Source organism: Aquarana catesbeiana, linkage group LG02, assembly GCF_042186555.1.
Source record: "Aquarana catesbeiana isolate 2022-GZ linkage group LG02, ASM4218655v1, whole genome shotgun sequence".
NCBI lineage: Eukaryota > Metazoa > Chordata > Amphibia > Anura > Ranidae > Aquarana > Aquarana catesbeiana.
In genome coordinates, this window is record NC_133325.1 from 771,149,284 (window position 1) to 771,163,531 (window position 14,248).

General features: G+C 46.9%; 1 protein-coding gene across 2 annotated transcripts in view; it reads right to left on the reverse strand.

Moving 5' to 3' along the window:
* The window catches only part of LOC141129345 (uncharacterized), a 67,140-nt gene extending 66,542 nt beyond the window's left edge, over positions 1–598 (reverse strand). For both annotated transcript variants that reach the window (XM_073617319.1, XM_073617318.1), the window contains exon 1: positions 463–598. In XM_073617319.1, coding sequence (XP_073473420.1) covers positions 463–511 — 49 coding nt within the window. In that variant the 5' untranslated portion in view covers positions 512–598. The remainder of the gene's footprint in view (positions 1–462) is intronic.
* Between the last annotated feature and the right edge of the window lie 13,650 nt (positions 599–14,248).

The following is a 14,248-nucleotide window of genomic DNA, read 5'->3' on the forward strand; positions in this document are numbered from 1 at the left end:
TATTTTTTGGGGATATTATAGCAAAAAATATTGCATTTTTTAAAAATTTCACTTTTCTTTTTTTTTAGCGCAAAAAAAAAAAAAATTATCGCAGAGGGGATCAAATACCACCAAAAGAAAGCTTTTTGTGGGAAAAAAAGGACGTCAATTATGTTTGGGTACATCATCGCATGACCGCGCAATTGTCAGTTAAAGCGACGCAGTGCCAAATCGCAAAAAATGCTCTGGTCAGGAAGGGGGTAAAATCTTCCGGGGCTGAAGTGGTTAATAAAGACCAACCATAGTCCACAGACATGGCAAGAAAGTGACATCAGATGAGTACAGAGAACACACCCGCCATATACAGGAAGGACAGAAGTGACCCCCACACTCCTCTATTCTAGGGACCTTCCCTTCACAGCGGGTGTATAAATGTCACTGTGACCGGAAATAGACCGTCTCACCCCCCCGGTCCCCTCTTACCCACAACGGCAGACACTGCCCCCAATAGACCGAACAACAACCGCCACATCCCGAATTCTGACAGAATTTGTCAGGCAAAACAAAAGGGAGCGGAGTTACCGCCTCCCATCTAACCCCCGTCGTTGCTGATTTGACCTTAACCTTAACTCCGCCTACTTCGGAATGATTGGTTACATGACAAGCCGCGTCCTCGTTCACTGGCTGCATAAAACGAAAGTGTGGGAGCGGAGGCGTGTCAGTTCCACACTTCTACTATCGAGTAACCGGAAGTGGTGTGATCCGAGATTCTGCAGAGTTTTGTATTTTGTCAGAACACGTGCGCTCTGTCATTGGTGGAGGGAGGTGACTCTGGGCGGTCCTTAGATCTGTAGCTAAAGAGGAGCGATTAGACAGGGGCACTACCCCCTAGAGGGACTACAACTGCCAGCATGTCCTGTCACTGCCCCCTAGAGTGACTAGAACTGCCAGCATGTCCTGTAACTGCCCCCTAGAGGGACTACTACTGCCAGCATGCCCTGTCACTGCCCCCTAGAGGGACTACAACCAGGGCTACCACTAGGCGAACTAGGTAGCCAAATATGGCGACCTGCTGGGGGGTGTGAGACGGTCTATTTCCGGTTACAGTGACACTCCTCAGGTCCCTAGAATAGAGGAGTGTGGGGGTCACTTCTGTCCTTCCTGTATATGGCGGGTGTGTTCTCTGTACTCATCTAATGTCACTTCCTTGCCATGTCTGTGGACTGTCATTGGTCTTTATTAATGGGGGGTAGGGGGGTCAGTCTCTGTACACCAGGGATATGCAATTAGCGGACCTCCAGCTGTTGCAGAACTACAAGTCCCATGAGGCATAGCAAGACTCTGACAGCCACAAGCATGACAACCAGAGACAGAGGCATGATGGGACTTGTAGTTTTGCAACAGCTGGAGGTCCGCTAATTGCATATCCCTGCTGTACACTGTGGCAGCACACTTTTGTGACTAAGGCTCCATTCACCTCAACAGTGACAGAACATGCTGGGAGTTGTCCTTCTAGGACTCCCGTGCCCCTCTCTAATGACTGCTCCTTAGATAAGGATCTTATAAGGCCACCCAGACTCCCCTCCCTCCACCATGCCCGTTTTCTACTGAATAATGCCTCCCGCGGTTTACAATGCCTTTCGTCAGATAGTACATCCGACGATCTGCGCCGTACGGAACATCACTCCATCTTGTCTCTCGATCAGCTGGAGTGACATCGTCACTGCACATGTGCGGTTTGTCTGAGGCATTTTCCGACGGGAGGCAGTATTCATTAGAACACCGCCCCACTGCCTCCAAATAGGGTCATGGGCGGGCACACTCGCTCTGCAGTGTCAACGTGTACAGTATCTCACAAAAGTGAGTACACCCCTCACATTTTTGTAAATATTTTCTTCTATCTTTTCATGTGACAACACTGAAGAAATGACACTTTGCTACAATGTAAAGTAGTGAGTGTACAGCTTGTATAACAGTGTAAATTTGCTGTCCCCTCAAAATAACTCAACACACAGCCATTAATGTCTAAACCGCTGGCAACAAAAGTGAGTACACCCCTAAGTGAAAATGTCCAAATTGGGCCCAATTAGCCATTTTCCCTCCCCAGTGTCATGTGACTCGTTATTGTTACAAGGTCTCAGGTGTGAATGGGGAGCAGGTGTGTTAAATTTGGTGTTATCGCTCTCACTCTCTCATACTTGTCACTGGAAGTTCAACATGGCACCTCATGGCAAAGAACTCTCTGAGGATCTGAAAAAAAGAATTGCTGCTCTACATAAAGATGGCCTAGGATATAGGTTCCACTCAGAACAGGCCTTGCCATGGTCGACCAAAGAAGTTGAGTGCACGTGCTCAGCGTCATATCCAGAGGTTGTCTTTGGGAAATAGACGTATGAGAGCTGCCAGCATTGCTGCAGAGGTTGAAGGGGTGGGGGGGTCAGCCTGTCAGTGCTCAGACCATACGCCGCACACTGCATCAAATTGGTCTGCATGGCTATCGTCCCAGAAGGAAGCCTCTTCTAAAGATGATGCACAAGAAAGCCCACAAACAATTTGCTGAAGACAAGCAGACTAAGGACATGGAATTACTGGAACCATGTCCTGTGGTCTGATGAGACTAAGATAAACTTGTTTGGTTCAGATGGTGTCAAACATGTGTGGCGGCAACCAGGTGAGGAGTACAAAGACAAGTGTGTCTTGCCTAAAGTCAAGCATGGTGGTGGGAGTGTCATGGTCTGGGGCTGCATGAGTTCTGCTGGCATTGGGGAGCTACAGTTCATTGAGGGAACCATGAATGCCAACATGTACTGTGACATACTGAAGCAGAGCATGATCCTCTCCCTTCAGGGACTGGGCCGCAGGACAGTATTCCAACATGATAACGACCCCAAACACACCTCAAAGACGACCACTGCCTTGCTAAAGAAGCTGAGGGTAAAGGTGATGGACTGGCCAAGCATGTCTCCAGACCTAAACCTATTGAGCATCTGTTGGGCATCCTCTAATATAAGGTGGAGGAGCACAAGGTCTCTAACATCCACCAGCTCTGTGATGTCATCATGGAGGAGTGGAAGAGGACTCCAGTGGAAACCTGTGAAGCTCTGGTGAACTCCATGCCCAAGAGGGTTGAGCAGAGGCGTAGCTTGAAGCTTGTGGGCACCAATGCAAAAGTTGACTTGGGGCCCTCCCACTACCACCCACCATTTCCACTGCATGCTTTTCCAGGGCCCTCTGAGTTTACTGAATTACCTACACAGAGTGACCCGACAATCGCTTTTCCCCAGCAACACAATATAAAGCAGGGGTAGGCAACCTTTGAGAGGTGGAGATCTACCTGAACAACATGAAAGCGATCAAAGATCACCGGGGTTCAGCACCTTTTTTTTAAAAGAAACTAAAAAGCAGGGCCTAACTAAATAGTAAGGAAAACTTGTAAAAATATGAACTTAGCCTACCTTAAAAGTGGAGAGTGTCAGTCAGTAGAGCAGTGGATGGTGTGTGAACTGTGTCAGTAGGGCAGTGGACGGTGTCAGTAGAGCAGTGGACGGTGTCAGTAGGGCAGTGGACGGTGTCAGTAGGGCAGTGGACGGTGTCAGTAGGGCAGTGGACGGTGTCAGTAGAGCAGTGGACGGTGATAGTAGGGCAGTGGACGGTGTCAGTAGGGCAGTGGACGGTGTCAGTAGGGCAGTGGACGGTGTCAGTAGGGCAGTGGACGGTGTCAGTAGGGCAGTGGACGGTGTCAGTAGGGCAGTGGACGGTGTCAGAAGGGCAGTGGACGGTGTCAGTAAGGCAGTGGACGGTGTCAGTAGAGCAGTGGACGGTGTCAGTAGAGCAGTGGACGGTGTCAGTAGAGCAGTGAACGGTGTCAGTAGGGCAGGGGACGGTGTCAGTAGGGCAGGGGACGGTGTCAGTAGGGAAGGGGACGGTGTCAGTAGAGCAGTGGACGGTGTCAGTAGAGCAGTGGACGGTGTCAGTAGGGCAGTGGACGGTGTCAGTAGGGCAGTGGACGGTGTCAGTAGGGCAGGGGACGGTGTCAGTAGGGCAGGGGACGGTGTCAGTAGGGCAGTGGACGGTGATAGTAGAGCAGTGAACGGTGATGGTAGAGCAGTGAACGGTGATAGTAGAGCAGTGGACGGTGTCAGTAGGGCAGGGGACGGTGTCAGTAGGGCAGGGGACGGTGTCAGTAGGGCAGTGGACGGTGTCAGTAGAGCAGTGGACGGTGTCAGTAGAGCAGTGGACGGTGTCAGTAGGGCAGTGGACGGTGTCAGTAGGGCAGGGGACGGTGTCAGTAGGGCAGAGGACGGTGTCAGTAGAGCAGTGGACGGGGTCAGTAGGGCAGTGGACGGTGATAGTAGAGCAGTGGACGGTGATAGTAGAGCAGTGGATGATGTCAGTAGAGCAGTGGACAGTGTCAGTAGAGCAGAGGACGGTGCCAGTAGAGCAGTGGATCTGTCATAGACAGATGCAGATTTAACCCTGCAGCTGCTAGGAGGGAGCTGAGTGGGAGGATTAGTTAACTCTTCAATGGCCAGGTACCAGCAGCCACTATTTGAAGCTCACTAGTTATTTTTCACCTATCATTTCTCACAGGCAGTGTGTGGGGGGGCAGGGGTTGGTAGTTGGGGGTCTATACATTGCATGTAGGGGTCAGTAGTTGAGGATGAGGTCTGTCAGTCTGGGGGAGGGGGGTCTGTCTGTGTGTCCTGCTCTCTTTCTTGTCCTTTGTAAATCAGTGGGTGCTTTAAGTAATTGCATCCCCCCCAGGAGGTGTTTTTCATAACTTTTCTGTCTGTGTCTCTGTGAGTGTTGGCAGGACAGGTGCTGTGGAGGGCAGTGTGTGTTTGTTGTCCCCACATGAGAGAATACTCCTCCTCACACAGCAGCATATCTCTTACTGAAGTCCTGTCCCGGTGTGGTAAAAAAATCCTCGACTGTGTCACTTCTGGTGCAGCTACGTCACAAAACAGCTGATCGCGGGGCTCCACTGCACATGCATGGCTTCACTGCAGCTATACCGCGCATGCACAGATGCTGATTTCAGTCGAGGAAAATTATAGACTCGAGCGGGCGGAGGCGGTGCGAGTTGCTTAATTACATCATCGGCAGCACCGCCTCCAGCCCCGCCCCTAACCTGCTCTGCAGAAGGGGAAAAATATAGAGCTGTACCTTCGGGGGGGCCAAGCCTTTGCACAGAAGACATTCCTCATCAATATGAGCATCCACACTGCATGATGTACATAATGTGAAGGGCTGTGCAATCTGTTGAGGAACGAAAACCGCAGCCTGACACATGGAGCCTCCGCTTACACAAATCTGTCAGTGCACAGCCCTGCAAAATACATACATGGGAGGTCAAGGAAAATTATACAGCAGTGTCTGTGACAGTGGCGGGTGGTGCTGAAAAATTTTTTTGGGGGGCACAAACAAACGGAAAAATACTGAAACCCCTCCAATCGATTGCAGCCTCACCTTGCCCGTCATATGCAGCCACTTGTGCCTATCATATGCAGCCACTTGTGCCCGCCATATGCAGCCACTGTGCCCCATCATATGCAGCCACTTGTGCCCGTCATACGCAGCCATTTGTGCCCGTCATACGCAGCCATTTGTGCCCGTCATACGCAGCCATTTGTGCCCGTCATACGCAGCCATTTGTGCCCGTCATTTGCAGCCATTTGTGCCCCTCATATGCAACCATTTGTGCCCATCACATGCAGCCATGTGTGCCTGTCATATGCAGCCATTTGTGCCCGTCAAATGCAGCTGAACCCCGAGATCAGCTGTTTTGTGATGTAGCTGCACCGGAAGTGATGCGGTCGAGGTTCTGCATAAGTCGAGGTATTTTTTACCACACCGGCTCTCTCCTCCTGTCCTCGCTCTGTGTCTGTGTGGCAGAGAGAGGCAGCTCACTGTCCTCCTGCCATTGTCAGCAGTGAGCACACTTCCAGGCTGGCAGAGGCAAGCATCACACGTCCCTGTCCTGGGCTTGCTAATCCATGATCTTCTGGGAAACTCAGACTTCTCTCATCCAGCCAATAGGAGCGGGGGAGGGGTGTGGTCTGGGGAAAAAGCAAACTAGAAGCCCGGACTGGATTCCAGAGCTCAGCTGGGACCCTGGGAGACACAAGGCGGATCGGACCTGGATTCTGTTTCCAGGATTTTATCATTGTAAAATTCAGCACGTAAGATGACTGCTTGTAGCAGGGAGCTGCGGGCCCCCTGGAGCTGAACGCGGGGTTGCTATGGCGACTCCTGCACCCCTTCATGCTACGCCCCTGGGGTTAAGGCAGTGCTGGAAAATAATGGTGGCCACACAAAATATTGACACTTTGGACCCAATTTGACATTTTCACTTAGGCACGGCTGGTGCAAGGATTTTTGACAACCTAGGCGAAACCCAATTTTGCCGCCCTCTTGGCTCCACCCCTAAATCCACCCCCTTTGCCCCACCTTTTAATGAAGCGCCCATCAAATGCAGCCCACCAGTGCCCATCGAATGCAGCCTCACCAGAGCCCATCGAATGCAGCCTCACCAGCTCCCATCAATGCAGCCTACCAGCACCCATTAATGCAGCCTCATCAGCGCCCATCAATGCAGCCTACCAGCTCCCCTTAATGCAGCCTCACCAGTGCCCATCAATGCAGCCTACCAGCGCCCATTAATGCAGCCTCACCAGCGCCCATCAAATGAAGCCTCACCAGCGCCCATCAATGCAGCCTCACCAGCACCCATCAATGCAGCCTACCAGCGCCCCTTAATGCAGCGTACCAGCGCCCATCAATGCAGCTTCACCAGCGCCCTTTAAATGCAGCCTTACCAGCGCCCATCAATGCATGAAAAAACTGCGTGCCTCCCCCCCTAAATCCATACCAAACCCTTATCTGAGCACATAGCCCAGCAGGTCAGGAAAGGGGGTGGGGACAAGCGAGCTCCTGAACTGTACCAGGCCGCATGCCCTTAACATGGGGCGGGTGGGTGCTTTGGGGCAGGGGGGGCCGGCAAAGGCAGAAGACAGCGGACAGAGCGAGAAGAACCGGAGAGGTCTAGAAGACATCAGTGGAGAGCGGAGAAGACCCTAGGAGGGGAGAAGAACCGGCAGAGGCAAAAGACATCAGCTGAGGAGGCAGAAGAGCCGGAGAGGGGAGAAGTCGGAAGAGACACCGGAGCTGCCTTAATAAATTACTTTAAAAACCTGTGTACTGCGTTTTATTTTTGACACTTTTTTTTTTTTTTTTAGGTGAATGGGTAGGGCTACAATGTACCTGATACTAATTCACATAGGGTGGGGGGCTGGAATTTGGGGGCCCCTTTGTTAAAGGGGGCTTCCAGATTCCAATAAGCTCCCCACCCGCAGACCCCGACAACCAACGGCCTGGGTTGTCGGGAAGGGGACCTTGTCCTCATCAACATTTGGACAAGGTGCTTTGGGGTGTTGAGGGCATGCGGCCTGGTATGGTTCGGGGGGGGGGGGCGCTCGCTCGTCCCCACCCCCTTTCCTGAGCTGCTGGGCTGTGTGCTCAAATAGGGGTCTGGTATGGACTTTGAAGGGGACCCCCACGCTGTTTTTTCGGCGTGGGGGTTCCCCTTAAAATCCATAAAAGCAAAGTTGTCTTTATGTTTATATCTGTGTTGTATCTTTAAATAAAAAATTTAAAAAAAAAATCCATACCAGAACGAAGGGCCTGGTATACTCTTGGAGGGGGAACCCATGCTGTTTTTTTTTTTTTAATTTGGCGTGGAGTTCCCCTTCAAGATCATCAGAGCACAAGTCGCATGCCAAAGTCAGATCAGTTAAGACGGCGATCCGACTTTGATCCGACTTCAGTGATATTCAATGGGCTGAAGTAGGATTTAAAATCGGACCAAACTAGTGCAGGGACTCAGAGGCGTAACTAGAACCTTCAGGGCCCTGGTGCAAAAAACCATAACTGGCCCCCCCTGACTCCAAGCTGGGGACCCCCATAGTGGCGGAACACCAGGGCCCAGTCGCAGAGTTCAGGGGTACACTAACTACATACAGAGTTCAGAAGTGCGTTATGTATAGAGCGCAGTTACAGGGAAGCCCTATGTACAGAGTGCAGAGTTCAGGGGTGCACTACGTACAGTGTAAAAGGTTTAGGGGTGCGCTGTGTACAGTGTGCAACACCCACTCCCCAACTTGCTTGGATCTAGTAACTCCCTATGTAGGCAGCCACAGGCCCATCCTGTATAGGTGATCTGTGTAGTGATCTGTTACATCTGGAAGCCGCTGAGAGCAAAGCTGTCCCATGTAAACACAGAAGTCTTCTGTGTTTACAAGTGACAGCAGTGAGCGGGAGCAGAAGGTGACCGCTGGAGGTGGCAGAATGGAGTTCTGCCACATTCTGGCTGCAAAACTGGGTGGGAGGGCCACATGACAATGCCTAGTGGGCTGGATTTTGCCTGCGGGCATTGTGTTTGACATATATGATGTAGAGCATGCTGCAGGCAGATGTGCAAGCTACAGACTATCTTGTGTTCACAGGCACCACCATACCAGGGTTATGCCATGCTCACACTATAGATTACACAATGCATGGTGTGACTATACTGAGCACAGCTATGCAGACTTTACTATACCCACCATACACATCCTATATGAACTTTACACTGTGCTCACATGACATGCAGACTGCATGCAGTACACATCACACACAGTCTTGTACCCACATCTCCCCATATACAGACATCTCAGCCCAGGTAGGAAGGTGCCAGCCAGGTATAGACCCCCTGTGTTCACACTCTGCAGATGTCTCTGTCTGATTGGCTCTTTAACCCACACTGCATAATAATTGCATGTAGAACATCCCTGTGATGGGTCTCTCACCACCTCCCTCCTCCGTCCCAGGTTCACACAGAGAATGCAAAACACTTTGAGTTGCATACCTCCATCCAGAGCGTTGCAGCCCTGTACAGTGACAGCAGCCATGTCAAGGACTCCCAGAGGGGCCCTGTGTGCCCGACTGGTCTCCGCACCGCTGCATGCAGGGCTTGCTCCTGCAGTAATGAGGATCGCACTCTGGAATGTTCCATTGCGGCACTCAGGGGAGGGGGGTGGTGCGCGGTCTGTGCCTAGTAAAAAGCTCCCCGCACAGCAGGTGGAAAGCTCCCCCCCCCCCGCACATGTTATGGTCAGACATAGAAGCAAGATCGCTCTAGGGGAATCGGAGCCTGCAACAGGAAAAAAAATCTGGTATGCTGGAGGGTACTGACAGGGCTCCACGCAAGGCCCCCCTGGAGCATGGGGCCGGGTTCCTAGCAGTAGCCAAGCACGGCCGGGCGGGCCCCTGATGGTGGAGAACGGCCAGGCCCCCCCCACAGCAGTGAAGGTCCAGGGCCCAGTTGCAACTGCGACTGCTGCGACTCTGGTAGTTCCACCACTGCAGGGACTACTTTGAAGTCGGCACGACTTGAAGTCATACTAATATGAATGGTTGTCATTGGAAATCATGGGGGACGACTTGGCATGCGACTTTGCAGTCCCAAGTCGTAGGACAAGTCGTACAAGTGTGAAAGGGGCTTTAATAAAAATATTTACAAAAATGTGAGGGATGTACTCACTTTTGTGAGATACTGTATATCTATGTGACCACGTGAGTAAGTCCTCTGTACAAAACAGTGGGGAGAGCCAATGAAAACATGCTGACCTTCAGAGATTTTAGCACTACAGCAGGTGGTAATGTTGATGGTGTGTGGGCGGAGTTTGTGTGCAGTCAGGGGGGAAGTTGTGTGATCCTTCAATTTTAGATGCTTTCCTTTGATGTGTGCACTGCAGGTGTAGTGACATTTCATCAGCTGCGCATGCGTTCCACTGCTATCAGGGTTGCTCATCTGACAGAACACCTGCAGTCAGAAGGCGGCAGCGGACATCTTACTACAACCAGCTACATCTTGAATTACAGAGTAAGCTTAGCAATAAAGTGAGCATATATAAATAAATATACTATATTGACATCTGTAATGCTGTTTGGATGTTTAATTTTGAAAGCCTAAAGGTTTAGCGATGACCAGTGCGGGGTGTACCAACATGGCCTCCGCCACCTTCCTACTGTTGCCGTCCAGCTTGTTACTAAAATTTAACATCAAAACAGCAACACAGATGTCAATATACTATTTTTATTTATATATGCTCATTTTATTGCTACAATTACTCTGAAATTCAAGATATAGCTGGGTGTAGTAAGATGTCCGCTGCCGCCTTCTGATTGCAGATGTTCTGTCAGATGAGCAGTGGCGGCCCGTCCATAGGGGGCGCCTGGGCGCCGCCCCCCCCCCCCCCCCCCCCCCTCTGCACAGTCACAAAAAAAAAAAAATGAAAAAAAAAAAAAAAAATTTTTTTTAAACTGGCCCTTTAAAAAATGAAAAAAAATCGAAAAAAAAGGTCCATAAGTGCACTGCGTTCGGGCGCCGGGCGCAGTGCACTATGGGAAGCGCTACGTCTATGCAATCACGAGATTGCAGACGCGGCGCTTCATTTGCAGGCTTTTAACCCGCCTTGTGGCGCGATCCATCGTGCCGAGTAGCTTCCGCATATTATATGCATTAGATGGCCGGGACTTTGAGTGACATTCAAGTTATGATGTCACTTCCGCTTTTTATTTCCCAGTGCGCCCGAGCAGTGGAAGCATGAGGAGCGGACTCCTCTACTGCTGTGTGACTACACAGTCACACAGAGATTAGAGAATGCTGCCTTGGAGCCATAGGGAGAGTGAGAGAGCCGGCCGTCTCAATGTACGGGGAGAAGGATGGAGCCAGACTCACTGTGCTGGGCTGTCTTCCAGGTGAGTGCTGGGGGGGGGGGGGGATAGGAAAAGTTCTGCTGGATGGAGGGGAACCCCAACACTTCTATCTGTCTAATGCTCTCTCTGGATTCACACACATTCTATCTATATCTCTCTATCTATATCTCTCTATCTATACCCCTCTATCTATACCCCTCTATCTATACCCCTCTATCTATACCCCTCTATCTATACCCCTCTATCTATATCTCTCTATCTATACCCCTCTATCTATATCTCTCTATATATCTATATCTATATCTCTCTATCTATATCTCTCTATCTATATATCTATACCCCTCTATCTATATCTCTCTATCTATATATCTATACCCCTCTATCTATATCTCTCTATCTATATATCTATATCTCTCTATCTCTCTATCTATATCTCTCTATCTATATCTCTCTATCTATACCCCTCTATCTATATCTCTCTATCTATACCCCTCTATCTATATCTCTCTATATATCTATATCTCTCTATCTATACCCCTCTATCTATATCTCTCTATCTATACCCCTCTATCTATATCTCTCTATATATCTATATCTCTCTATCTATATCTCTCTATCTATATCTCTCTATCTATACCTCTCTATCTATATCTCTATATCTCTCTATCTATACCTCTCTATCTATATCTCTATATCTCTCTATCTATACCTCTCTATCTATATATCTATATCTCTCTATCTATATCTCTCTATCTATATCTCTCTATCTATATCTCTCTATCTATATCTCTCTATCTATACCCCTCTATCTATATCTCTCTATCTATACCCCTCTATCTATATCTCTATATCTCTCTATCTATACCCCTCTATCTATATCTCTCTATATATCTATATCTCTCTATCTATATCTCTCTATCTATATCTCTCTATCTATACCTCTCTATCTATATCTCTATATCTCTCTATCTATACCTCTCTATCTATATCTCTATATCTCTCTATCTATACCTCTCTATCTATATATCTATATCTCTCTATCTATATCTCTCTATCTATATCTCTCTATCTATATCTCTCTATCTATATCTCTCTATCTATACCCCTCTATCTATATCTCTCTATCTATACCCCTCTATCTATATATCTATATCTATATCTCTCTATCTATATCTCTCTATCTATATATCTATACCCCTCTATCTATACCCCTCTATCTATACCCCTCTATCTATACCCCTCTATCTATCTATATCTCTCTATCTATACCCCTCTATCTATACCTCTCTATCTATACCCCTCTATCTATATCTCTCTATCTATACCCCTCTATCTTTATCTATCTATATCTCTCTATCTATATCTCTCTATATATCTATATCTCTCTATCTATACCCCTCTATCTATACCTCTCTATCTATACCTCTCTATCTATACCCCTCTATCTATACACCTCTATCTATATCTCTCTATCTATACCCCTCTATCTATACCCCTCTATATTTCTCTATCTATATCTCTCTATCTATATCTCTCTATCTATATCTCTCTATCTATACCCCTCTATCTCTCTATCTATATATCTATATCTATATCTCTCTATCTATATCTCTCTATCTATATATCTATATCTCTCTATCTATATCTCTCTATCTATACCCCTCTATCTATACCCCTCTATCTATACCCCTCTATCTATACCCCTCTATCTATATCTCTCTATATATCTATATCTATATCTCTCTATCGATATATCTATATCTATATCTCTCTATCTATACCCCTCTATCTATATCTCTATCTATATCTCTCTATCTATATCTCTCTATCTATATCTCTCTATCTATACCCCTCTATCTATACCCCTCTATCTATACCCCTCTATCTCTCTATATCTCTCTATCTATATATCTATATCTCTCTATTTATACCCCTCTATCTATATCTCTCTATCTATATATCTATATCTCTCTATCTATACCCCTCTATCTATACCCCTCTATGTATATCTCTCTATCTATATCTATATCTCTCTATCGATACCCCTCTATCTATATCTCTCTATCTATATATCTATATCTCTCTATCTATATCTCTCTATCTATACCCCTCTATCTCTCTATCTATATCTCTCTATCTATATCTCTCTATCTATATCTCTCTATCTATATCTCTCTATCTATACCCCTCTATCTATATCTCTCTATCTATACCCCTCTATCTTTATCTATATCTCTCTATCTATATATCTATATATCTATATCTCTCTATCTATACCCCTCTATCTATATCTCTCTATCTATACCCCTCTATCTATACCCCTCTATCTATATCTCTCTATCTATACCCCTCTAGCTATACCCCTCTAGCTATACCCCTCTAGCTATACCCCTCTAGCTATACCCCTCTAGCTATACCCCTCTAGCTATACCCCTCTAGCTATACCCCTCTAGCTATATCTCTCTATCTATACCCCTCTATCTATATCTCTCTATCTATACCCCTCTATCTAGACCTCTCTATCTATACCCCTCTATCTATATCTCTCTATCTATACCCCTCTATCTTTATCTATCTATATCTCTCTATCTATATCTCTCTATATATCTATATCTCTCTATCTATACCCCTCTATCTATACCCCTCTATCTATACCTCTCTATCTATACCCCTCTATCTATACCCCTCTATCTATATCTATCTATATCTCTCTATCTATACCCCTCTATCTATACCCCTCTATCTATACCTCTCTATCTATACCCCTCTATCTATATCTCTCTATATATCTATATCTCTCTATCTATACCCCTCTATCTATACCTCTCTATATATCTATATCTCTCTATCTATACCCCTCTATCTATACCCCTCTATCTATATCTCTCTATCTATACCCCTCTATCTTTATCTATCTATATCTCTCTATCTATATCTCTCTATATATCTATACCCCTCTATCTATATCTCTCTATCTATACCCCTCTATCTATACCCCTCTATCTATACCCCTCTATCTATACCCCTCTATCTATATCTCTCTATCTATACCCCTCTATCTATACCCCTCTATCTATATCTCTCTATCTATATCTCTCTATCTATATCTCTCTATCTATATCTCTCTATCTATATCTCTCTATCTATACCCCTCTATCTATATCTCTCTATCTATACCCCTCTATCTATACCCCTCTATCTATATGTCTATATCTATATCTCTCTATCTATATCTCTCTATCTATACCCCTCTATCTATATCTCTCTATCTATACCCCTCTATCTATATATCTATATCTCTCTATCTATATCTCCCTATCTATACCTCTCTATCTATACCCCTCTATCTATACCCCTCTATCTATACCCCTCTATCTATACCCCTCTATCTATACCCCTCTATCTATACCCCTCTATCTATACCCCTCTATCTATACCCCTCTATCTATACATCTATATCTATATCTCTCTATCTATACCCCTCTATCTATATCTCTCTATCTATATATCT